This window comes from Zootoca vivipara, chromosome 15 (assembly GCF_965207765.1).
Source record: "Zootoca vivipara chromosome 15, rZooViv2.hap1.1, whole genome shotgun sequence".
NCBI classification, from domain to species: Eukaryota; Metazoa; Chordata; class Lepidosauria; order Squamata; family Lacertidae; genus Zootoca; species Zootoca vivipara.
Window position 1 is genome coordinate 7,028,025 of NC_142598.1, and position 25,838 is coordinate 7,053,862.

The window sequence follows — 25,838 nt, forward strand, 5'->3', positions numbered from 1 at the left end:
GACAGGACTATTTTGGTTTTGGTTTTTTTGTATATATATAAAAAGGTGTTTCCTGTCATGGGGAATGGATATGCTTCGAGACATGCTGTCTCCCTAAAAAAAAGCCTCGTGTGGCGTGCTTTGTACATGTGTGTTGTGCATGCATTTGTGTAATTTATCATACTTAGGTGTCAGAGGTTATTTACGGCTACTCCTGAGTAACGACTCTCCACAAACTTGTCTTTCAGAGTCTTTATTGGTGCACATTATTTACAGTGTGATGAGCTGTCGGTTTCATGTCCGCAATTCCGTGTCAGAATCCGGCACTGCCTCTTTCCGCCCCTTGGACCAACATAAGAGCCTGGGGACAGCGAATCTCCTCCCTTTCCTCCTTCTCCTTAATTCCAGTGCCGGGGGAAAGGGTCTACGCTCCGTCTTTTCCCTCTCCCCCCTTTCCGTCTCTCTCTCTCTTCCCGCCTGTGGAGCAGGGGCTCTTCCCTGCTGCCGGAGCCCTGGCTCTCCCTCTCTGCTTCCTGACTCTTTCCTTCAGACCCTGCGCTTCCATGGCTGCTTGGGGAGGAGCTGCTCTCCTGATGATAGGGGGAGGTTCTCTATACTCTCTCCCCCTTACATTAGGTATGCACGAAATGGTGGCCCTCCCCACTTTGGTTGGCTACACTATTGCTTGCGCCCTGTGCACTACAAGCACATGTGGCAGGTTGACTAAGAGGGAATGTGGCCCTTAGGCCAAAAGGGGCTTCCCATCCCCAGGCTAATGTGAAAGACACTCTGCATCGTGCTAAGAGACACTTAGTGGTCACCAGAGGGTTGGGTTGTTTTTTTAAAACCAATGGTGGCAGAATTAACATTCAAAGTCTAGGGTGTTTTTTTGCTTGTTTATTTGAGACCCGCATAGGATAACAGACACAGCTATAACAAACTGCAGAAGAAATATGGGACCAGGATAAGAGCTGTATGAAGGGATGGGGTTTATTGTGGGGGCAGCTGCGCTACTACATCCCAAAATGTGTGCCACACTGTGTGGGATATATAATGTGCTGCCCTCCATATGTTGTTGGACTCTAGGTGTCACCATTCCTGGTAATTGGGAGTCCGCAGAATCTGCAGGGCACCACACGGCCCACCCCTGACACACACATACAGACCCAGCTCTGATCCCAGCCTCAGAGACCCTGTTTTTTTACTTTTAGAAATTCCCAGATTATGCAAGAACCAGGCCTAGAATCAAGTTCTGCAGCTGGTGTACATTTGGGAAAATTCTGTTATTTAATTTGTATGCTATGAAAAGTGTACACAGTTGCACAATGTGTGTGTTTCTTGGAGACTTTGCCTTCGGAATGAGAGCATATCTGGTATGCCGTTTCAGTGCTTTGTTCACTTTTTTTGTCAAGTAACTGGAAGAAAAATGATCTGAGTCTTAGCAAAGCATGGGGCATGAATTTTGGAAAGGACCTTGGTTCAGTGTTGGAGCCCATGCTATGCATGCAAATGGTCCCGAGGTCAGTGACCAGCCTTTTGAAGTGGGACTGAGAAAGTGCCCTGTCTAGATCTCTGAGCTAGACAGACCAATAATCTGATTTATTATAAAACAGGGAAGAAGATGAATGAGGGGAGAGCGACAGAGCAGAGGACTTTTGAGAGGGACTTGCAGGTGTCCTGAGTACTGAAGTAAGTCTAGTGTTCTGATCAAGAAAGGTCATAGTCCCACACTCTATTCTGCCTTGCCCAGACCACACCTGGAGTCCTGTGTCCAGTTCTGGGCACCCCATTTAAGATTTCCTCATTGACAAATGGAGTGGGAGTTGGGTATGTGTAGCCTGGAGAAAAGGGAACTAAAAGGAGATGTAGGTCTTCAGATATCTCAAGGACTATCACATGGAAGATGGAGCAAGCTTGCAAGAAAGGAGATTCCAACTCAACATCAGGAAGAACTTTCTGACAGTAAGAGCTATTTGACAGTGGAACAGAGTGGCAGACTCTCCTTCCTTGGAGGTTTTTAAGCAGATATTGGATGGTTATCTGCAGGGCCGTCTTAAGCACCTTTGGCGTCCTGGCGCCATGGTGCATCGGACCCCTCCGCCGCCCCGTTTTCCAGCGTGGCGGGTGGGCGGGTGGGCTCAGCGCGCAGCGCGGTCGCTGAGGGCGCTGCTGCGTGACGGGCGGGTGCGCGGGCTTGCTGCGCGGCGGAGCGGAGCGGCCGGTGGGTGGGCAGGCGCGGCTGAGTGGCGCCCCCCTGGCGGGTCGGCACCGTGGCGCCCTGCGCCACCCAGCCTGACCGTAGAGCCGGCCCTGGTTATCTGTCATGGATGCTTTAGTTGGAATTCCTGCGCTGCAGGGGGTTGGAATAGATGACCGTTGGGATCCCTTCCAACTCTACAGTTCTGTGATTCTATTATTCTGTGACTCACTGAGCTGGCAGTCACTGCCAGTTCCATCCCTATGTTAAGAGGTGCTTGAAATTGTTTGATGTGATACTGATTGGCTCCCAGAGATATTGCCACTTCCTGGTCATGCCGTCAAGAGCAAGTGGCAGCCTTCCTAGGTGCAAGCAAGGCATGGCATTTGCGGGTCAGAAGCCACCCACACTGGAATTATCATTTGGGAATGCAAAGTGCCTTTATCACCCAATGAAACATGATGTAAAATGGCTGCTATCTGATACTTCTCTCTTGGGCTGCTTGGCAAAAACACAGCATATAAAAACATGCGCGCCCAAAAAACATGGAGGAATTCCCTCTCCCACCTTATGCCTGGATTAGGCACATGGTGCTTAAGCAGAATGAGATGCATATAACTCAATGTTTAATATTAATATTACCATCCTATATAATAATCCTATAGTAGGATCCTTATGGAGCCAAAATGTCACCACCTGTATATCATCCACAGGCTTGGAGAAACCTCAAAGTTTCTTCTTTTGACTCGCATCTCCCATGATATTATCAGCATTACTCCGGGCAGTGTATATCATGCTTACGTTCTCCCAAAACATAACTATGTTGGAACGGGGTGGGATACCTGTTGCCCCTACAGGTGTTGTGGAATACAGCTCCCATAACTGCTAGCGATTGGCCAATGGCCAGGCTGACTGGGGCTGTTGGGAGTTCCCAGCAACACAACTTCACCTGACTTAACGAATTTGCTGTCACAAGCTGTCATGACGGCTTTTATACAGGATTAGTGAGATTTGCAGATGGTTAGGTCTATCAGCGGGTATTAGCCATGAAGCCTAAATGAAAGCTCCATTTCTACAGAGGCAAGATACCTCTGGATAGCCAGATGCTGGGAGCCTTGCATGTAAGCTTCCTGGGACATATGGTTGGCACTGAACTAGCTAAGGCTTTGGTCCAGTCCAGCAGGGACTGCTCTTAACACTGTTGATATCTTTGATCAGTCTAGTTGTTTTTGGAATAGGCAGGGTATGGAAGGAAGCTGTTGTATTACATAAGCTTCCTCACCAGGTGGCCAATTCTTTAAAGAGCAAAACTGATTACAAATGCCATGATGGACGTGATACAAATAAGAAGAGGATGCATTGGTTTGTTGTCTAGAAATGCATGTATTTTGTTTGGTGCTGAAACAGAGAGAGAGACCCTTTAAAAAAAAGAAAACAAAGAAAAAACCTATTCACAAAACAAGCTGCAATATTTGTTTCTCTTGAAAAGCAGAATTCAAGCTGCACAAGTTTGTGAAGGTCTTCTACGAGACTGAATGCACGATTTAGGCTTCTTCAGTCGGTGGCTTTGCCATTCAGTTCAGATCAGTGACGCTGTGGCAGCGAAGCACAGCCTTCAAATTGTCAAAAGAATAATAGAAACAAATTTCCCTGCAGAGGCAACCTTCCCATGAAGCTGGCTCATTTCTGTTAGCTTTTATTCAGGGCCACAGAGTAAAGGAGGCATGTTTTGGGCCCATGGGGCAGAACCCACCAGAATACTGGCCTGGGCAATCCCCGGAGAAACGAATAAGAGCTGTGCAAGAGTTCTACATACACAGCTCCTGTTCATCTTAATGTTGTGGTTCCCAACGTGGGGCACACGCCCCATAGGGGGTGATTTGATATTTAAGGGGGGCAGTTCGAGAATGAGTTAGACCAAGTTAATGATCTTTTAGGCTTCTTCCACGTGAATAGGAGTTCACTTTTTGAATAATAAGAATTCTATGTCGGGAGGGGGGAATCAGGATTTTAGAGATGCTTAGGTGGGGCATGGCCAAAAAAAAAAGAGGTTGGGAACCGCTGTCTTAATGGAACTTACTTTTATAGGGGAAACGTCCAATCAGACCTCATCAATGTCCATGTGGAATTAGGGTTCTCCCACGCTCCCTCCCTCCGGCAATGTGTAAAATGTTTTCAGCTTTCCTGTGCTCCACATTATCTGGAGCCCAGATTCTGAACCATTCTGATTTTGAATCCCTCTCCTCCGATGTGTTCCTCTCAGTTGTGTAGCATCTTCAGACTGGATGCCCACATTATGAGCACATTCAGGGCAAAGCATTCCTGGAGAACATCCATTGCTTCTTTAATATATGAGAGGCCGTCTGCTAATGCCAGCTCCTCTGCCATCGTGCCGTCTAACCCACATGATAGAAGAAACCAGAAGAATACATTCTTATGTGCCAGGCATCCCCAAACTGCGGCCCTCCAGATGTTTTGGCCTACAACTCCCATGATCCCTAGCTAACAGGACCAGTGGTCGGGGAAGATGGGAATTGCAGTCCAAAACATTTGGAGGGCCGAAGTTTGGGGATGCCTGTTATATGCTGTTGGGGAAGGACATTGGGAATTGACTACTGAGAAACTTTCTAAGGCTGTGATTCTGCCATGCACAACAGCAAACTCTGCGCCTTCTCTGCAACAGCTTTGTATTGTCAGGATTCTGCAGGGGAACAAAGCTGCCATTTCTGTGCTTTCTCATCAAGGAGCCTCAGCTGAAACAAAACACATGGATTTAATGGAACCCTGCCCACCAGTCATGGGTTGGAGCAGTGCTGGAGGGGGTGGTGGTATTTCATCAGCACTTTGTTAATCCTTTCAACTGCTTCCTATTACCCTTAGATTAGTGGCTGGAAAACAATGTGCTTTCTTTTGGAATTGAATCTCTCCCCCCCCCCACCCCACCCACATGAGCTTCTCAGAGCACCCCACCTCTTCAGTGGTTTGATGTTATTTACACAGTGGCTTTATCTGGCCTGCAAGAAGAAAACAGGACACTTGAAGAGTCGTAATTTGAATGGGCACCTTTGGGGCCTGTATCCTAACCCTGGAAGGAGGAAGCCGCTGCCTGGACTGAGAGACAGAAAGGGAAGCTTATGTGTGCACTTTGATGTTGAGTAGAAGACAAGAGCAGCCTCTACTGGCAGATGCTGTTACTTCTTCTTGTTGTTGTTTAGTCGTTTAGTTGTGTCCGACTCTTCGTGACCCCATGGACCATAGCACGCCAGGCACTCCTGTCTTGCACTGCCTCCCGCAGTTTGGTCAAACTCATGTTCATAGCTTCGAGAACACTGTCCAACCATCTTGTCCTCTGTCGTCCCCTTCTCCTTGTGCCCTCAATCTTTCCCAACATCAGGGTCTTTTCCAGGGAGTCTTCTCTTCTCATGAGGTGGCCAAAGTATTGGAGCCTCAGCTTCACGATCTGTCCTTCCAGTGAGCACCCAGGGCTGATTTCCTTCAGAATGGATAGGTTTGATCTTCTTGCAGTCCATGGGACTCTCAAGAGTCTCCTCCAGCACCATAATTCAAAAGCATCAATTCTTCGGCGATCAGCCTTCTTGATGGTCCAGCTCTCACTTCCATACATCACTACTGGGAAAACCATAGCTTTAACTATACGGACCTTTGTCGGCAAGGTAATGTCTCTGCTTTTTAAGATGCTGTCTAGGTTTGTCATTGCTTTTCTCCCAAGAAGCAGGCGTCTTTTCATTTCGTGACTGCTGTCACCATCTGCAGTGATCAAGGAGCCCAAGAAAGTAAAATCTCTCACTGCCACTCCAGTATCCCTGCCAAGAAAACTCCATGGACAAAGACAACAGGCTGTTACTTCTACGGAGTTATTAACCATGGTTTCCAAACCTGATGTAGAATTATTTCCCCCTAAGGGTGGAGGGGCATTTCCCAAAGGTTGTGGAAGGGCGTGGGGGGCCCAACTAGTCCCCCTTCTTTCAGCCCTTGGGAAAAGTTGCTGTTACTTCACCATGTATTCGGGTTCCTTTCATTTTCTTCTTGCTGTTACAGAAAGTTTCTTTAAAATAGCTCTGGTTTCTAGCTCTCTGCTTCTCTGCATTTTCTTTTCTTGTGTGCTTTGCATATGCTTTGTTCTGTTGTCTCCTTGGGGATTCTTGTGACCAAAAGGCAGCACAGCCTTTCATATGTCTGACTGATCAATAGATTTGGTACAACTGCTTACACTCGTATCGATCAAAGATAACATTGCGTTCTTGGATCCTAATGGGGTTTAGAAGCTTTTAAGAGAAGTTAGTCAAAGTTATTGAAATAACTAGAACAAACATTTCAGTGTCTTAAGTCGTGCAGATTTGGGGCCTTATCATCTTTGGTTGTGGAGGGAAGAGAAGATGATACCACAAAACAAGTCGTGCAAGGTTCTTCCTTTGTCCCTAAATCACTTTGGATGATGAGCCGCATGGGAAGGAAAGCTTGTGCAGTGGTTAGAGAAGGATGGGCTGAGAGGCAAGATTTTCGAGTTCTCTGAGCACTACAAGGGAAGTTCTTTTTTTTTTAGTACAAATATTTATTAATTTTCCAGAAAGAAAAAGAGAATTGACAAAAATTAAAAACAATATCGAAAAGAAAAAGGCAATACAAAAATACAGGAAAAAACAAAAAAATAAAAAATAAAAATATAAACCAGTACATCTTATCTTCATCACAGTGTAAATTGAGACCTCCTCGGGTTCCCGTCCCTGTGGTTCTTATACACATTTCTAAATAGCAAATTCTACCTTCAAATAATCACCTTTTATGATACCTCTCTTATTTTCCTGTTCTAAATAACCTCTTCCACTATTCCACAGTTTTATTTACCACTTAATTTCTAATCTAAAATATTACTTTAGCATACTTTTTAAAATACAATTTAAAATCTTTCCACTCCTCTTCAATCGCTTGTTCTCCCTGGTTGCGGATTCGTCCGGTCATCTCAGCCAGTTCCATGAATTCCATCATCTTCATCTGCCATTCGTCAATCGTTGGTAATGTTTGCTGCTTCCAATATTTAGCAATCAAAAGTCTTGCTGCTGTAGTGGCATACATAAAAAAGATACCTTCTTCTTAGGGATCTCCTTTCCTACAATGCCCACTAGGAATGCCTCTGGTTTCTTAACAAATGTGCTTTTCAGCACTTTCTTAAGTTCATTATAAATCTTATTCCAGAAGTCATTCACTAGTGGACATGTCCACCACATGTGGTAAAATGATCCTATTTCTTTCTTGCATTTCCACTACAAGGGAAGTTCTGTTGTTTTTTTAATGGATTGGAGCTGATAGGCTAGATAATTGTTCTATTGGCATTTATCAAAGAAATATTAAGAGGTCGCTTGATCTAGTGTTGACTGAGTGTTAGACTTAGCTCCCATTTATGCTTCGAAAATCACTTTAGGACACATCCCAGCTACCGGTACTTAAACTTTCACAAAGTGAAGGTTTCACACGCTCTAAAAGTCTCCATGCTTCCAGTGACTAAGCATAGGACTGACTCTTGCCCTTCGCCAAGTTCCAAATTGATACAAATCCATGATGATAATATTGGATGCAGAGGATCAATGAGCTACTTCAGACAGAGTACATCCATTTGTAAATGATACCAATAGTGCTTCAGGATTGAACTGCAGCTTATAAATACTGCAGGGCTCTTGACTGAATTAAAAACAGCAATCTTGTACATTTTGAAAGCTCACTCTGGCCTCAGGCATGGGACAACCCCCCCACCCCCACCCCGGCAAGTCTCCGTTAACTTCTACTGGAAAACAACTCGGCCTGTGCTCAGTGCCCATAGCCTGGCAGTGGGAAGGTCTGTGACAGTGGCATTCTTAAAGCCTATCTGTGCATAAATCAGCAACAGCAACAGGGGGTTCAGGTTAGGGGGGGCAGAACCGAGTTTTCTGTGACCCAATTGGTCAGTTAGTTATTTTTCTTTCTTACAGGTAGGTAGCCGTGTTGGTCTGACGTAGTCAAAACAAAATAATAATAATAATAATAATAATAATAATAATAATAATAATTCCTTCCATTAGCACCTTAGAGACCAACTAAGTTTGCCAACCTAGCAGTTCGAAAGCATGTCAAAATGCAAGTAGATAAATAGGAACCGCTACAGCGGGAAGGTAAACGGCATTTCCATGTGTTGCTCTGGTTTGCCAGAAGCGGCTTTGTCATGCTGGCCACATGACCTGGAAGCTATACGCCGGCTCCCTCGGCCAATAATGCGAGATGAGCGCGCAACCCCAGAGTCGGTCACGACTGGACCTAATGGTCAGGGGTCCCTTTACCTTTACCTTTAAGTTTGTCATAGGTATGAGCTTTCATCGAATCATAGAGTTGGAAGAGACCACAAGGGCCATCCAGTCCAACCCCCTGCCAAGCAGGAAACACCATCAAAGCATTCTTGTCATATGCCTGTCATGTGTGCATGCACGTGTGTACCTGAAGAAGTATGCATGCACACGAAAGCTCATACCTATGACAAGCTTAGTTGGTCTCTAAGGTGCTACCGGTAATGGAAGGATTTTTTTATTTATTAATAGTTTATTTTTATTTATTTACTTGAATGGGAGGAGTCAGTCCATGGACCCCGTCACATTTCTGGGGCTGGAAACACAACATGGCTGAATGTTTTCATAGCAATGTAGGAAGCTGCATCTCCCCAGCTTAGACTGTCTCAGAACTGGCAGGGACTCTCCAGGGTCTCATAAAAAGGCCTTTCCTCACCATCCTGCTTCCAGATCTTCTTAAACTGGAGAAGCTTAGATTAAACCTGGGACCTTTTGCAAGGTCACTGAGTGGTGGCCCCTTTCTGGCTGTGCTCTGTGCTGACGAGTGGGGGGTGGGGAATCCATTGAGGCCCTCGTGTCTGTAAACCAATAGTGCAAGAGAGGTAAATGGGAGCAGTCGCAACTGCTCACCCCTGATATAAGAGATCCCAATTCATAGGTCTTCATGCATTATCACTAAAAGCACTTTCCCCAGTGGTTCCAGGGTGAGGCAGTCAGGGAGTTCTGCCTCCTGGTTGACAGAAGACTTTTTAGCAAGGGTTTCCGTTCAGGTCATTGCTTAAAAAGCAATGACAAACCTAGACAACATCTTAAAAAGCAGAGACATCACCTTGCCTACAAAGGTCCGTATAGTTAAAGCTATGGCTTTCCCAGTAGTGATGTATGGAAGTGAGAGCTGGACCATAAAGAAGGCTGATCGCCAAAGAATTGATGCTTTTGAATTATGGTGCTGGAGGAGACTTTTGAGAGTCCCATGGACTGCAAGAAGATCAAATCTATCCATTCTGTAGGAAATAAGCCCTGAGTGCTCACTGGAAGATCCTGAAGCTGAGGCTCCAGTACTTTGGCCACCTCATGAGAAGACTCCCTGGAAAAGACCCTGATGTTGGGAAAGATTGAGGGCACTAGGAGAAGGGGACGACAGAGGACGAGATGGTTGGACAGTGTTCTCGAAGCTACGAACATGAGTTTGACCAAACTGCGGGAGGCAGTGGAAGACAGGAGTGCTTGGCGTGCTCTGGTCCATGGGGTCACGAAGAGTCGGACACGACTAAACGACTAAACAACAAACCGTTCAGGTCCCAGACCAACCCTAGTTTCTAGCATGGCTTGTATTTGAGCTGCTGCTGCAGCAGCTGTTATTCTAATTGTTAACCAGCACAGGAGCCTCACTGGGGAAAGGAAGTGGTGCCCCTGGTTAGAATTAAATGAAGGGTGAAATGAGGTTTAGAGTGGAGTTAAAGGCACTAATTGGGCTCAAGGTTCATGGAGAGAGCAGGGCCAGGGGTTCCAATGCAGAAAGGGTGGTTGAATAGAGTCCTCAAGAGCTGCCTCTGGAAGCAGATTTAAAGAGCACCCTTAGACAAGTCCCTTCCCCTTCTTCTGCCCCCAGATCTGTGGTTCTTAAGTGGTGGCAGCTTTGTTCTGCTCCAGTGACGCACTTTGAGGCTGTTGTGAGCGCAGTGACTCAGCTCTTGGGTCCATGCGCTGGCTGCTACCTTCACCACTGTTGCGGAGTTTCAACAAAAAAGGACTCTGCCCTCTTTGTCAGGAGGCCTGCTCCTAATTGTGCCTCCAGAAAGGCTGAATAAAGGGAAACAAAGGAGACACCTGTTTTTCATAAGCATCTGTGAAGATGGTAATTGGAGGGAGCCAAGAGTATTAATTGCAGAGTATAGTGCATTGTTAGCTTGGCAGGAAACCTTCCTCTTGCTTTGTTGCAACACCCAAAATCAAATCCCTCTGCTGGATTTTGACAGGGGCCTTCTTTGTTCCTGGCTGAAGTAATCTCCATTTGTTTACCTCTGCCTCATCTCAGGTGCTGTCTTGGGGCCAAACACTTTGGGCAGTGTGCAGAATTATTTCACTAGCACTTTGCAGGGTGTGTGTGTGGGGAAGAGTTGTGGATTCAAAAGAAGACCCTCACTGCGCATGGTCAGGCACCACAAAGGGAAAGTGCATACAGTCCAAACCCAAGGGGGGGAAAGAGGTTGAAACAAACACTTCGCTGCAAAATTCCAAGCAGAGATTGTTTGAAACTAGGAGAGGAGTCAAGAGGGAGGCGAGGGAATGTCATTTGCGGTTCGAGGACCCCCCCCCCCCCGTGAGAAATGAAGACACAGTGACACATGGTATTTGAGTTAATGGGTAGAATAAGGCCACAACTTTATTGGTTAGAGCAAGTGAGAGGTATTGGCTTAGGCATTGGACACCCTAACAAGCGTGACTCCACCCCGCTCCGTGGGGGGTCATATCAGGTTAACACCCCGAGGGAGGAGCCTGTTGATGCAAATACAACTGAAAGCTCCCCCTGGTGTCACCGGGGGTCGTGCCATGGCCCTAGCCCCCAACAGGGCATCGGACGGGATCCATGACCGCCGGATCCCTTAAGGGGATACCCCTATAAGAGGAGGGTTGGATGATGGCCAAAACCAGTCCTCAAACACACCAGACAACTCCATATTCCAATGCCGAAAGAAAGTTGTGACAAATTGCTACGAGGTAGGCGAAAAAACCAAGAGGCCGGTGCCAATTAGCCAACTGGATAAAAAACTCCTACCAGGCCCCTTGGGCAACCAAGGCAACCAACCGAAGTCCATAGCAAGGTCAAAGCACATGCACAAATGGAAGACCTAAAGGGAGGGTGGGCGGGAGATCCGTCGAGATGCCGAAGGAGAAGGAGGATTCCCTTGCTGCCACGCCAATTTAAACGTCTGCAAAGCCCGCCCCCCAGCCGGCCCTATTGGCCAGCCAGAGGCTTGGTGCAGCAACAGGGATTGGCTGCAGCAGGGGGCCGATACACGCCCCCCGCTTGCCGCGTGGAGCGTGTCCCGCCCGCAAAGTCTCCCCTCGTGGAGGAGGAGAGATCTTGTGAGCCCAGCAGCTAGGAATTGGGGTAGGTCATCATCATTTTTGCCCTGCTGGTGGTGTTTGGTGGTTGTTTCCAGAATCAGCCCAAGATATTTTGCTGCTGGAGGTGAAGGGACAGGATGGCTCCCCCATTTCATTTTAAAAAGTTGAATAGATAGGCAATATAATCATATTTTGATGGTGGTGGAAATACATTATCCTCCCGAGGACATATAGCCACCGCTCCCTGCACCACCCCTGCCCAGCACCTGCTGCCTGAGGCAGCTGCTTCACTCTACCTAGTGGTAGGGCTGGCCCTGGCTATATCTTCTCTCAACGTGGTGGTACTGGTTGTCTGTTTTCTTCCAAGTGATTTCACAGCTTTCAGACACTGCTCATACAGTACTTAGCTTTGTCAACAGGGCTAAAGATGGTAGAACAGTCAAATTGGAACTTGCCGTATTTATGCGAATCTAATACGACACTGAATCTAATGCACACCTCAGTTTGCAAAACCTTGAAAGAAAAATAGTATTTGCTGGTGAATGTGCACCCTAATTTTCACGACGTAATTTGGCCAAAAAAGGCACGTATTACATTCGAGTAAATACAGTAAGTAGCTGGAGAATCTAGACAACAGATGTGTGTCTTGTATATGCCTCGGCATCAACTTGGATTCAGGTGAGAGCAAATTCGCAGAGCCAACTGTTATGTATGCGATGGTCTGTGTTCGCCTGAGCTTGGGTCTGAACTAGGATTCTGAGCCCTGTGTTCTGATTCGATACATGATATCCAATCATGTATTATTTCCAGGGTTTGGGCTACTGGCATTGGCTCTTACATTCTTGAAGGCCAACATGATTGGCCGTCTAAACCTTCAAGAATGTAAGAGCCAGTGCCAGTGGGGGGTGGCTCAGGCCTTCAGAAATATATATAAGCAGTTGCTTTGCCCTTGTTTGACTGTTCTGTTCTGTTAGCTCAATAAAGTCTCTTGCTGTAATCACAATGTCCTGCCTCATAGAAACCCACGTACACTTTACTGGCAACGAAGGCCGGACGTCAGGCTGGGTAGGCTAGACAGAGCTGAAACCACTATAGAGGGCGAGACCATTGCCAAGGTGCGCTCAGGGCAGAACGTTGTGGCCACTCAGGGCCACATTGATGAATTTGACAGGACGGTCCCAGGACGGTCCCATGCTGCTAAGCTTGAGTTCTACCTCGCAGCCAATAAGGTCACCAACCTGGGGTTCATTCAAGGACATAATGGAGAAACTACAAGAGCACTTTCCACCACAAGCATCAGAAGTAGCCCACCAGCAAATGGACTAAGCTCCAACCAAATCAGTGGCAGCTTTTGCCATTGCCGTTTCCTTGATCTGGAGACTGTGCTCCATGGCTGGTTTGTGTGTGGCTTAATCAACAAGGAAATGCAATGGCGCCTTTTCACAAAGAAGGACCTGACCTTCCAAGCCACGTTTAATGAGGTGTTGGCGTCCTAGGCAGCAGGTATAAGCATCCAAGAAGTTTGACAGTGACGGGCCAACCCTTTCATTTATGCGGATATAAAGGGACATCTTCAAGTGGTATAGCTACTCAGTTGTTCACTAAGAAATAAATGTTTTGGTCAGTGCTTCCAAGGGCATCAGGGTGATTTTGTGGGAAATTGCAGTCAAACATAACTATGCATGAGTACTAGTTAGTTTATGAATGGGTTAAGACCATAGAGTTAAATTCCTAAACTCAGGTCACGCCCCCTCTTTTCCGATGAGGGAGGAAGCAAAGCCTTCTCTTCCTGTTCCCTCTTTCTTTGCGCAATGTAACTGACCAAGGAAGATGTGCCTAAGTGAGCTCCAAGCTTAGAGCATGTGTTTGAAGCAATCTTGTTGTATTTTCTACCTAAGAGTATTCTCCCTGGGTTCTCCTTGCTGCTGCTTGGATAAATGCATGAACCTGACCTTTGGGACTTTTGTAAGTGTTTTAAACTTACTTAACCGTGTGTGGTCTGTTCATTGTAAGAGGGGTAGAAAGAGGGGTGCTGTACACAAGCAAGTGGGATATGAAAAGGGTTTAATAACAAACGTTCCCGCACTATGGTGCTGCTTGACCTTTGCGAGTTAAAACTCTGCTACTGGGGACTCTCCCCTGCTGAAAAGGCACACAGCCATTTTTGCACAGTTGTTATTTACCCCACACATGTGGGTCACAGGGATTCGTTTTTTCCTCCCACAGATTTGGCAGGTGTGCATTGGCACCTATTTATTACTACAATTAAAAGTGGTTTTGTTAAGAGTTATTTAATAACATATATCACTTTAAATATACAAGAGTGTCTCTAGCTCTATTGTCGTTTGCCACTTTGCATCACAGTGCTGCCATCACCACAACCCACACCCCAGTAGCCCCAAAGACTGCTGTACATTCAACAAATGTTCTGTCTGCACGTCTTACTTAACTCCTTTGCTGGTTGCTTATTATGAGACTTGCTTCAAGTTCCCAGGAACATTAAATTGCTGGATATTAGCCAGCCTTTACACATTCCTCCCGCCCTGCCCACCCCACCCCCCGCAGTTTCCTGCTATGACAGTAACTCATAGAGACAATCATAATGAACAAGATTAGTCACAGATGATTTGACTACATACGAGGCTCTTAGGTCATTGATTTCTCCTCTCCTTTAAAAGCCCTTGACAGATGAATTACTTCTGGCCCTCCTGGGAGCATGTTATAATAGTGATGTGGGCAGTTGTGTCTTTATTTGCCCTCAAACAGCCATTATCACTTGAGCAGTCCTGCTCTCTAAGCGCTCATTAAGAATTACATATTAGACTTTAGTATTCTGTGTTAAAAAGGAGATGTGCTCCAGGAGATACTCAAGCGAAGTGGTGGACGGTGGCAGGCCAACTGATCACATAAAGACAGCCTGGTATGAGTTGTGTCTTTAGCAAAAGCTTGATGCAGGTGGAGTTCTTCTCTGCCAACTTGGTGCCCTCCATATGTTTGGGGCTGCAACTCGCTCCATCCAGCACAGCCGGCACCAGGATGTCAAAGGCTGTTCTAATCCATACTTTTCTGTATTTAGAAATGAGAAAAGGGACGCTCTTGGTACGCTTTGCCATGACTTTCATTTTGGCACCAAGCAAAAAACCTATAATTTTGCCCAGGCATTCATGGACTAGTAGTGGTCTGCTTTGTGGCTGTTAAAGGTAAAGGTAAAGGGACCCCTGACCATTAGGTCCAGTCGTGACCGACTCTGGGGTTGCGCGCTCATCTCGCATTATTGGCCGAGGGAGCCGGCGTATAGCTTCCAGGTCATGTGGCCAGCATGACAAAGCCACTTCTGGTAAACCAGAGCAGCACATGGAAACGCCGTTTACCTTCCCGCTGTAGCGGTTCCTATTTATCTACTTGCACTTTGACGTGCTTTCGAACTGCTAGGTGGGCAGGAGCTGGGACCGAGCAACGGGAGCTCACCCCGTCACAGGGATTCAAACCGCCGACCTTCTGATTGGCAAGCCCTAGGCTCAGTGGTTTAGACCACAGCGCCACCTGCGTCCCGTGGTGCCATGTGGTCTGCCTGAAATACCACCCTTCTCAATGCAGGAGATTCTGGAGGAATTGTACAGAAAACAGAGAGACTGAGGACAGGATGGAGAGGAGGAAAGTGAGAAGTCTGGAGGGGGGGGGGAGTAGTGGCTGCCTTCACCCACAGAGCTGCACATATCCAACAGCCAACCCCATTGCCAGGGGGTATGATGACAGAGCTGGAGGCCTACGCTTGCATCCTCAAACTCCGCAGCTAGAGAGAAACTGAGCCGGTTTTCAGGTTTTTTGCCTGCCTCTTTTAAGGAAGCATGTGGGCTGGAGGCAACTGCACACTGGTTTAGGGAAGCTGGTGCGTTCCTCCCCTACCTCACGACCATTCCACCCCAGGTGCCATAATTCCCCCCACAACAAGGGCCGGTGGTGCCCGCTTTGGCCCCACACCGTGGGTGCCCAATGCGTGGGTGCCGCGCTGCGCCATGCTCCAGCGTCGCAGCAGCGTCTAGACCAGGGTCTGAGCCTCTGCCTGAGAACAAGGGGTAAGGCGGTCGCAGAGGGGCAAAGGTTGGGAGGCAGTAGCGCTTGGTGGCAGGGGGCAACTGCAAGGTGGCAGTGGTGTGCGGCAGTGGCAGCGGGGGTGGGGTGGGGCTGGGGGCCAGGCACACACAACAAAAATCTTTGAGTGTCCGGGGGCCCAGGGCCCCCTGGAGTGGGCACCAGTAACAAGGGCTGGTGGTAGGGAACGTGGGATTACATTTGCACTTGGGTGCCCTGTTTCAGACTGCTCTAGATGTTTGGGTGAGGTGTGCGTCATGGCTCTTGGTTTAACAATCAGTTTACCCACACACTCGATTTTTAAATTTCATTACTTTTCCCCCCGGTTTTGAATTTCCCTCCCCCAATATGGCACCCAGCTGGTTGACCAGGGCAGGTATGAGGACGTCTGTCCCCACCTTAGCTTCTTGGGAATCCTTCCTGTTAGGATTTTCCCTCGCTGGAGATCTGACCTGTTTGGATCGCAATGGTTAGGAGAGCAAACCTGTGTCCTTCCTTCCCACTCCTGCCTTTCTCCAATCTCCCCACCCCCCCCCCATGCACATCTTTTCAGAATCTCTTGAGCAAAAATCCCTCTGGGCAGCTCCTCAGACTGCGCTCCAGGCGTTCCTCAGAGAGCTCCATGTACAGTTAGAATCATAGGATCATAGAATCATAGAGTTGGAAGAGGCCACAAGGGCCATCCAGTCCAACCCCTGCCAAGCAGTAAACACCATCAAAGCATTGTTGACATATGGCTGTCAAGCCTCCGCTTAAAGGATAGCTGCCAAGTTATCCCTTTTTTTAAGGGATTTTCCCTTATGCTGAATAGGCTTCCTCGTGAGAAAAGGGAAAACTTGGCAGCTATGGCTTAAAGACCTCCAAAGAAGGAGACTCCACGACACTTCTTGGCAGCAAATTCCTCTGTCGAACAGCTCTTACTGTCAGGAAGTTCTTCCTAATGTTTAGGTGGAATCTTCTTTCTTGTAGCTTGAATCCATTGCTCCGTGTCCGCTTCTCTGGAGCAGCAGAAAACAACCTTTCACCCTCCTCTATATGACATCCTTTTATATATTTGAACATGGCTATCATATCACCCCTTAACCTTCTCTTCTCCAGGCTAAACATACCCAGCTCCCTAAGCCGTTCCTCATAAGGCATCGTTTCCAGGCCTTTGACCATTTTGGTTGCCCTCCTCTGGACACGCTCCAGCTTGTCAGTATCCTTCTTGAACTGTGGTGCCCAAAACTGGACACAGTACTTCAGGTGAGGTCTGACCAGAGCAGAATACAGTGGTACTATTACTTCCCTTGATCTAGACGCTATACTCCTATTGATGCAGCCCAGAATTGCATTGGCTTTTTTAGCTGCCGCATCACACTGTTGACTCATGTCAAGTTTGTGGTCTACCAGGACTCCTAGATCCTTTTCACATGTACTGCTCTCAGGCCAGGTGTCTCCCACCCTGTATTTGTGCCTTTCATTTTTTTTGCCCAAGTGTAGTACTGTGTAGATGTGCAGGTTGTCTTGCACATGGATCCCCTTCACAAAGCCGACTGAACTTGTGGCCGGCAGGAAGTATGGCTAGAGCATGTGGCCAGTCCCCCCCCCCCGTGTCCCCTTACACATCCTGTGAGCCCACTACTCTGAGCCGGTCAGAGCAGGAGAGAAGCGATCCCCGCCTGCTCAACCAGACGCATTTAGGTCCACCAGTCAAAATGCAGCAGTCAAGGCAAAGCGGAGACATTTCTTCCGCTGTTTACGAAATGGGTGTAATTTCAGAGCCTGTTCCTCGGACAGCACTTTTGGCTCCCCTGTTGGTGCAGTGATTTATTTGCTACAGCAGGTGGCAGCACCGTCTCACCGCAAAGTCACATTCCATGGCACTTTGTCAGCTGTGCTGAAATGTTTTTTGATTGCGTATGAAAATCTTTCTGTTTCTTTAATTGAACGTGGTGTGCTTTTACTTTCTGCTCAATAGCCACGTAGAAAGTAAGAGTCTTGTCTCCCGAGCATTAGCCTACTGACCCCCTGATAGAGTTGTTAAAATGCAGCCAAATTTTTTGCAAATGAAACATTTTGGACATACAGATGCAGCGATGATTAAAGCCTCACCTGCTGAATTTCTGCTTGTCAAGCAGCAGTTAAAGGCACAGGAGCCTTCCCTGGAAAAAAAATGGGCAAGCTCAGGCTGTGGGTGAATACAGAAATTTTAGTTATGAGCTTCCTGCCCTCTCCCATACTATGGTTTGTATGGGCCTTGTTTGCTATTAAATTCCTCACTCACTTTGCGTTTGTTGTTTGCCCATCTAGACCAAGGCCAGTTTTTCATTCATTATTTCTTTTCTGAATGGCTCGGTATAGAAATAAATATTTTGTTTTGGGACGTCAGGAGGAACAAAAAGTAGAAATTATTTCTAAAATACTTTTTATAGGAGCAAAATGAGAGCAGATAGGCCCAGATACTTCCTTAATATATTTGTACTATTGTACTTCAGGCATGTGACCAAGGCGTGGGCATCAAGCAAGCTCTGCAGCCCAGAAGTACACAGTTGTTGCTAGGTTAAAGGTAAAGGTAACGGGACCCCTGACCGTTAGGTCCAGTTGCGGACGACTCTGGGGTTGCGGCGCTCATCTTGCTTTACAGGCTGAGGGAGCTGACGTTTGTCCGCAGACAGTTTTTTCTGGGTCATGTGGCCAGCATGACTAAGCCACTTCTGGCGAAACCAGAGCAGTGCACGCAAACACCGTTTACCTTCCCGCTTGGAGCAGTACCTATTTATCTACTTGCACTTCGGCGTGCTTTCAAACTGCTAGGTTGGCAGGAGCTGGGACCGAACAACGGGAGCTCACCCCGTGGCGGGGATTCGAACCGTCGACCTTCTGATCGGCAAGCCCTAGGCTCTCTGGTTTAGACCACAGCGCCACCTGCATCCTGTGTTGCTAGGTTAGCGCCCCCCCCCCCAATTAAGTGTTATCACATTGCTAAAATGCTAACACTGTTTGATGTATGAGGTGAAAACAAGCTTTGTTGCTGCACAAAACCCTTTTTTGGGTAACTTACAGCCTTCATATAAGTTCGAAATGCCAAGACAACTCAATAGAGTTTTTTCTGTTGTTGTTTGCTCTTGGCTGCCCCTTCAATAACCTTACCTGACAGTCACCCACTTTCCAGTTTCAGTGTGCATTTGCTCATAATTGTATATAAATACAAACCTAAAGAGCAGGAGAGAGCTTTATTCTAGCATATATCTACCGGACATCCAACTGAGCCCTCTTCCTGCCTCCCGATTCCCAGGCTGCTTCTGATACCAAGGTGGTTTGAACAGCTGCCTGCCTCCCAACTTGGCTGCTTCTGTAGATGTGGGTGACAGCACCATGGACTCACAATAGCAAAGTGTGATGTCACAAGGCAGGGGTGCAGCTGGAGCAGGAAATGCGAGGGCAGGCCCAATGTCCTAGCACAAATATTACATGTTCCATACTGCAAGTGATGGTGGATTTTAGCAATCAGGTAAGAAACTGTCGCTGAGATTATTTAAAACTTGTGCCACGGGGAGCGAGGAGCTCAGATAAGTAGAATATGGAATTGGTGATCAACCCTCAAAGTCTCATTTCCATCACTGGGACCTAAGCACACACTTAAAGCACTAATTTGAAAGTGTGTGCTATATTTCTCAGGATTGCATCTATAATCATATTCCAATTGAACCCCTAACTTCTAGAGAATTGTTGTTGTTGTTGTTTAGCGTTTATATAGTGCTTAGTGCTGAAAACACTTCAGAAACTTTTAGCATTTATGTAGTGTCGAGTGCTCAAAATGCTTCGCGTAAGCATTATCTTTGCAAAAGCCCTGTATGTTAGGACAGTATTATTATCTCGTTATTGTTAGCTGGGAAGGTGGCTACTGAGGCTAAAAAAATGAGCTTACCTACGACGCGGGTTGCGCTGTGGTCTAAACCACTAATCCTCTTGGGCTTGCCAATCAGAAGGTCAGCGGTTCGAATCCCCACGACGGGGTGAGCTCCCATTGCTTGGTCCCAGCTCCTGCCAACTTAGCAGTTCGAAAGCACATCAAAGTGCAAGTAGATGAATAGGTACTGCTCCAGCAGGAAGGTAAACAGTGTTTCCATGCGCTGCTCAAACTGTCTGTGGACAAACGCCAGCTCCCTCAGCCTGTAAAGCGAGATGAGCGCCACAACTGCAGAGTCGTCTGCAACTGGACTTAGGTATCAGGGGTCCTTTACCTTTCTAAAAGCCACCTAGTGTGTTTTTGGTAAATGTGTTTTTTTTTCCTGCGTTGAAATAAACCTTACCAAATTACTGGAGCTTGGGGTAACTAAAAGCCCTATCCTTGTCTGTGTACTCAAGACTCATCTCTTCTAACGGAGGAAGGTGTCTCCCTTCCCACTGACTGTTTTCCCACTCTAGTCAGCCCCCACCCCACCCCACCCCGGCCCCATAGCATTTCTTCCCACGTAGTTTCAAATGCACCATGAAGTCACTCTCTCTCTCAGCTTCAAGCCATGGAGCTCCCATCTACAACAGGAAGCTAAGAACTGCTAGTCAGCATGACAATACTGAATGAAATGGGCTTGGTATTGAGTAAGGAACTTTCCTATGGGAAGTCCATGATAGGATGTGAGGGCAAAATAGTCCTGTCCCATTGTTGTTCCCCAAATACTGGGTACTGAGCAGCACAACCTGCCTCTGCATCTGGATAGAAGGCATCTCGTCAAACTCTCTTGCCTTACAGGTCTGTTACGAGGCTTGCTAGGAAATGATGCCTATGTCGTGCTTTCAGCATTCTAAAAGGGCTATATAAATGCTAAAGCAGGCATCCCCAAACTGCGGCCCTCCAGATGTTTTGGCCTACAACTCCCATGATCCCTAGCTAACAGGACCAGTCGTCGGGGAAGATGGGAATTGTAGTCCAAAACATCTGGAGGGCCAAAGTTTGGGGATGCCTGTGCTAAAGTGTGTGTGTGTGTGTGTGTGTGTGTGTGTGTGTGTGTGTGTGTGTGTGTGTGTGTGTTTTAATCTTTTAACTTGCTATCTGGCAACCCTAATGACTTGCCCCCAAGTTGAGGGCCTTCTTATCTTTTTCATAAGCTGGTTAGGGCTGAAATAGTTTCCTTGGCTTTCTCAGCTTAGGGTGACCAAGCTGAAAAAGTGAAGATCCAGCAGAGAGATAGCCTGCCGGATGGAGGCAAGTAATGCTGTGCCTCAGAGATACAATCTGTGCCCCCAAAGACCTTGCAAGCTGTGAAAAGGCTGCTGGCCTCAGTCTATGTGAATCTCTTCTGATGTTACTGTTTTGGCGGACCTTCCTTCCAGTCACTCCTGGGATGAAAACGGTCATGCCAGAAGGATTTGCACTTCCTTGTTGGGTGAGATGCAGAAAGGTTAAGAATCCCGAAAGCCAACAAAGGCCAGTTGGGTCCACCAGCAAATAAAATCCCTTCCTCTGTTACAGTTTTCATCCCAGGAGTGACATGCATGAAATAAATAACCACAAGTACAGTGGTACCTCTACTTACAAATAACTCTACTTACGAATGTTTCTACTTACGAATGGAGCTCCGTCCGCCATCTTGGATACGGTTTTGATAGGATTTTTTCTACTTACGAATTTTTAGATAGGGTTGCTTCGACTTACGAATTTTTTCTCCCAATACATTCCTATGGGATTCGACTTGCAATTTTTTTCAACTTACAAATGTGCGTTCGGAACGCATTAAATTTGTAAGTAGAGGTACCACTGTATCAGAAAAGGACTTGCGTGCCTCTATTCACATGGTATCTGCAGTGGAACTGAGATCTTAACTTTTCTCCTTCCCCCACATGGTGCCTTTGACCACAAAACCAGACCTTTCATGTGCTGCTGCAATTTGAAAAGGAGAAATAAAACTCCTGCCAGCTCTGGGTCAAAGCTGCATGTTTATTTGGTTCCCCCCCCCCCAGTGAGGGGATTCAATCTTGCACGGGGCTCTGACCTCCCTGCCTGTTGCTGCCTGCAACTGCCTGCCTGATTGTGTTGGGAGGGCCGAGAGATTAAGATAAGCATTTGTGATTAGCATTAAGCAACACACCAGAGAAGGGAAGTCTGGCATGAAACCCACACGGCTGGCTCTTTCTGCCCATGACTCTTCTAAGGCAGCTGCCGCCTTGTAAGCCAGCTCAGTTTTTTTGTGCGTGCAAGTCTGGATGGTCTTTCTGCTTTCAGGGACCTTCTCCTCGCTTGGCAAGAGAAAGAACATGGTGGGCCTGCTTTGCTGATAGCCAGGCATGCAGGCAGAACAAATCTGGATTGTAGAGACTTGAGCAGGAAGGAGGATATTGCTGGCTCTCTTGGCAGCCTGGATTGAGAGCACGATAAAGAAGAGGATTTTATGGGCAGAAGGAATTCCGTGCACCTGTGACCTCGAGAGCCCCTTTCCTTTGAAAGTTTTACAGCGGCTTACTCTCCCTTCCTCCTTCCAACTCCCCCCACCCATTAAAACCCAAGCAAAACCAAGAGCCCTCTGGATGCATCGCATTGACTAGAAATGCTGCTTCCTGCTACTGCAGCTCCAACACACTCCAGCTCTCAGAAGACCTGGGGAGGAGCCTGACTTCTCCCCTTGCCTCCAGGACAGTCAAGCGGAGCAAGGGAGGTGGGGACACACTGTTTTGCCAGGGCTGATGCTTCAGCTGGGTACCTAAAAAGTGCATCCATCGCATCTCCCTCCAGACTGGACGCATTATGACACACCTGTGGAGCCCTTGCCTTTGGCCTGCCTGAAGAGCTTGTCCCCGAGACCAGCAGAAGCTTTGGCCAAAGACTGAGCTGCACCATGGCTTCCGAAAGACACCCCAACCTGCCCAGCATTCCCGAAGACCCCTCAAGTAACACCGATGATGACGAGGCCTTCCTCCCCAGTGAGTCCAGTAACTCACAGGCCTTAGCCAAACGGGACTCCCTTGGCAGGGGACCCAGCTCTCCAGCTTTGCCTGCTGTCTATTCGCCCAACTACCTCATGAAAATGAAGATGAACAGGAGCGTATATGACTTTAGTCGGAGAATGAAAATGGTGGGGTAAGAACTTGCTTTAACACCCAGAGCTCCTGGTGACAGGGTATGGGGTGGGGTTAGGGACTGTGTTCCAACATCCACAGGAAGCAATTTAGGAGGCTCCCTGAGGCCAGAACACACACAAAAGATGGACAGCAGCATCCTTGAGGCCTGCTTTAAAAAGCCCACATTCTGAAAGGTTGGTTTTTTGGGGGGCCTTGGAATGATATACAGGAAACCTTTTGCAGTGTTTTGCTGGGTTTGTATGCCTTTTATTAGGTAGTGTGAGAGGGTACTCTCTAGCTTTTGCAGAATTAGATTTTTTAAATGTCATACACTGGTATGGGGGGGGGGCAACAAAGATATTTGGTAGGTAAACATGGCTGGAGGCTGTGCTCATTGTGGTCTGAGTGACATGATCTAATTAGGTGTGTGTTGTGGGGAATAAAGCACTGGGTTTGTGTGTTATAGCTGTTTTGCTGTTTAAGCAGGGCTATAGTAACCAGGTGGCGCTGTGGGTTAAACCACAGAGCCTAGGGCTTGCTGATCAGAAGGTTGGCTGTTCGAATCCCTGCGACGGGGTGAGCTCCCGTTGCTCGGTCCCAGCTCCTGCCAACCTAGCAGTTCGAAAGCACGTCAAAATGCAAGTAGATAAATAGGAACTGCTACAGCGGGAAGGTAAACGGCGTTTCCATGTGCTGCTCTGGTTTGCCAGAAGCGACTTTGTCATGCTGGCCACATGACCTGGAAGCTATGCGCCGGCTCCCTCGGCCAATAATGCGAGATGAGCGCGCAACCCCAGAGTCGGTCATGACTGGACCTGATGGTCAGGGGCCCCTTTACCTTTATAGTAAGAGGCTCCAAAGAGCTTCAATGAAAGGTGCATCCCACCCTCCTTTAGCAAGGCTACCAAGGCTACTCCTCTCATTCCTGGATTGCACACTCTCTTAGCAGTCCAGTTCTGCCTTTAGCCCTGCAGCAAGGAGTCAAAATGACAGCAGGAAACCACACAGAGCAAGCTGGAGTTAACTCTTTATTATCCAAAAAAAAGAGGATTTGCACAGGAGTGTCAGGTCTAATGAGCGCAGCAACTGTGCTCCAGCAGGTCTTGCCCTCTTGAGGCAGTTGCAGAGACTGAAGGTCCCCACCTCCCCATGGCTGCCTGTCCCCTCTTTAGGATTCCCCCCCCCCCCAAAAAACAATCTGAGACTGGGCCTGTGTCAAGTTAACTTCTCCACTTTTTTTCATGCCTCTCCTGGTTTTGGGGGACCAGAGGGGAGGGGGAGCTTGTCACAGCAGAAGGGAAACAACCATGTCTCTTCACCAGCCTGATTCATCTCTGCCTCTTACCATCCCTCCTCTCCCACGTCAGCTTCAGCTTCAGCCTCCGAGTCTGGACCGTTCTCTGCCACAGACTCCCCACGCTCACTAAGCCTTGTTACGTCTTCAGGTTCCGACACTCCTTTCCCCTGTCTTCTCCCTCCAACCACTCAGCGTTGTCCCACCCCCATTTCCCAGGCTCTGCACCTTGTTCCCCCGGGCATTCCCCAGCTGGTTTCTCCTGCCCTTTCTCTGTGTCCAACCAGTCCATGACACCAAGAGAAAAAATGCTTTAAATTGCTGCATCTGGAAAAGGAAAGTGCCTAGATATTAGGGGTGGGTGGCCAATAGAGTTGGGGTAGGGAAGAGACATGCAGTGGTGTCAGAGAAGCAGGAGCCTGTTCAGGCTTCTGAAACACCCTTCCCTGACCAGGAGGAGACGCTTCCCCCCCCCCAAGGGTTCCAGTAAACCCAGCCCTGTTTGGATTTCCAGGAAAGAGGTATGTTTTCTTTCCAGGAGATGAAAGCAGAAATAGGATTCTCAAAAATGCCACCTTACATACAGGATACCAGATATTGCATTTGCACAGTCATATGGTAGATTTATGGAATGTGCAGTACTCTCAGTCCTGGAAGACTCTCTAAATAGCAGGAAAACTGGGGCGGGCATTTACAGAGAAGGCTGTGCATGCTCACTCTAGTCCAGTCCCACCCCATGACAGAGACAGCAGTTTTATTTTTGCACAAAACAACTGCTTTCTTCAAAAAGCCCTACTCCAGGCATCCCCAAACTGCAGCCCTCCACATGTTTTGGCTCCCATGATCCCTAGCTAACAGGAACAGTGGTCGGGGAAGATGAGAATTGTAGTGCAAAGGGCCGAAGTTTGGGGATGCCTGCCCTACTCCTTTGTGTAGGACATTGGAACCACACGGGGGGGGGGGCATTTGATCAAATGCCACACTAAATGATATTGAGCTGAAGTTCATGAGAGCTCCTTTCAAAGGAGAGCCAGATATCAGTGAAGCCAGGGATATTACTCTCTCTCTCTCTAGGACCAGGAAGACTTGCATGTTATCCTTGCAAGATATCATAGCCTAATATAGCATACTCTTGGAGGGTGGGGCCTGTGAACAAGGAGAAGAGTCAATATGGAGCAAATGACAGCTACCTACCTACCTATTTATTTATTTGATTGATTTGTTGTTGTTGTTGTACACTTTGGCTGACAGTATTTTTCTATGATAGGCTGGTGACTAGGGTTGCCACTTCTAGCATTGGGTCATCATGTCTGCGGTGGCTTGTCCTTTACCGCAAGATCCAGTTTAGCACCTTTCCTAATGAAAACCCAGCTTTGCTAACAATTATCGTGCTATCTCTTCTCTCACCTGTAACTTCTTTGCCAATCCTGGGCTTCAAAAGGGTGAGGTGGACCCCCATGTCCATCAGATTTGCAAGGGCAGTGGCAGCCATTGCTACTGATACAACAGGCATATAACCAGGGGGTGAAGGTGGCACTGTGGTCTAAACCACTGAGCCTCTTGGGCTTGCCAATCAGAAGGTTGGCTCTTCAAATCTGTGCGACGAGGTGAGCTCCCGTTGCTCTGTCCCACCTCCTGCCAACCTAGCAGTTCAAAAGCATGCCAGTTCAAGTAGATAAATAGGTACCGCTCCGTCGGGAAGGTAAACGGCGTTTCCGTGCGCTCTGGTTTTCGTCACGGTGTTCCATTGCGCCAGAAGCGGTTTAGTCCTGCTGGCCATGTGACCCGGAAAGCTGTCTGTGGACAAACGGCAGCTCCCTTGGCCTGAAGCAAG

General features: G+C 47.7%; 1 protein-coding gene across 2 annotated transcripts in view; it reads left to right on the plus strand.

The window, feature by feature from the left end:
- Nucleotides 1–25,838, plus strand: part of PDE4A (phosphodiesterase 4A) — a 282,707-nt gene that overhangs the window by 140,855 nt on the left and 116,014 nt on the right. The window contains exon 1 of one of the 2 annotated variants that reach the window (XM_035141222.3): nucleotides 22,012–22,729. The exons of the other annotated variant lie outside the window; for it this stretch is intronic. Within the exon in view, the coding sequence (XP_034997113.2) occupies nucleotides 22,488–22,729 (242 nt within the window). The 5' untranslated portion in view covers nucleotides 22,012–22,487. Of the gene's footprint in view, nucleotides 1–22,011; nucleotides 22,730–25,838 lie in introns of those variants that run through there. 2 annotated transcript variants of the gene reach the window in all.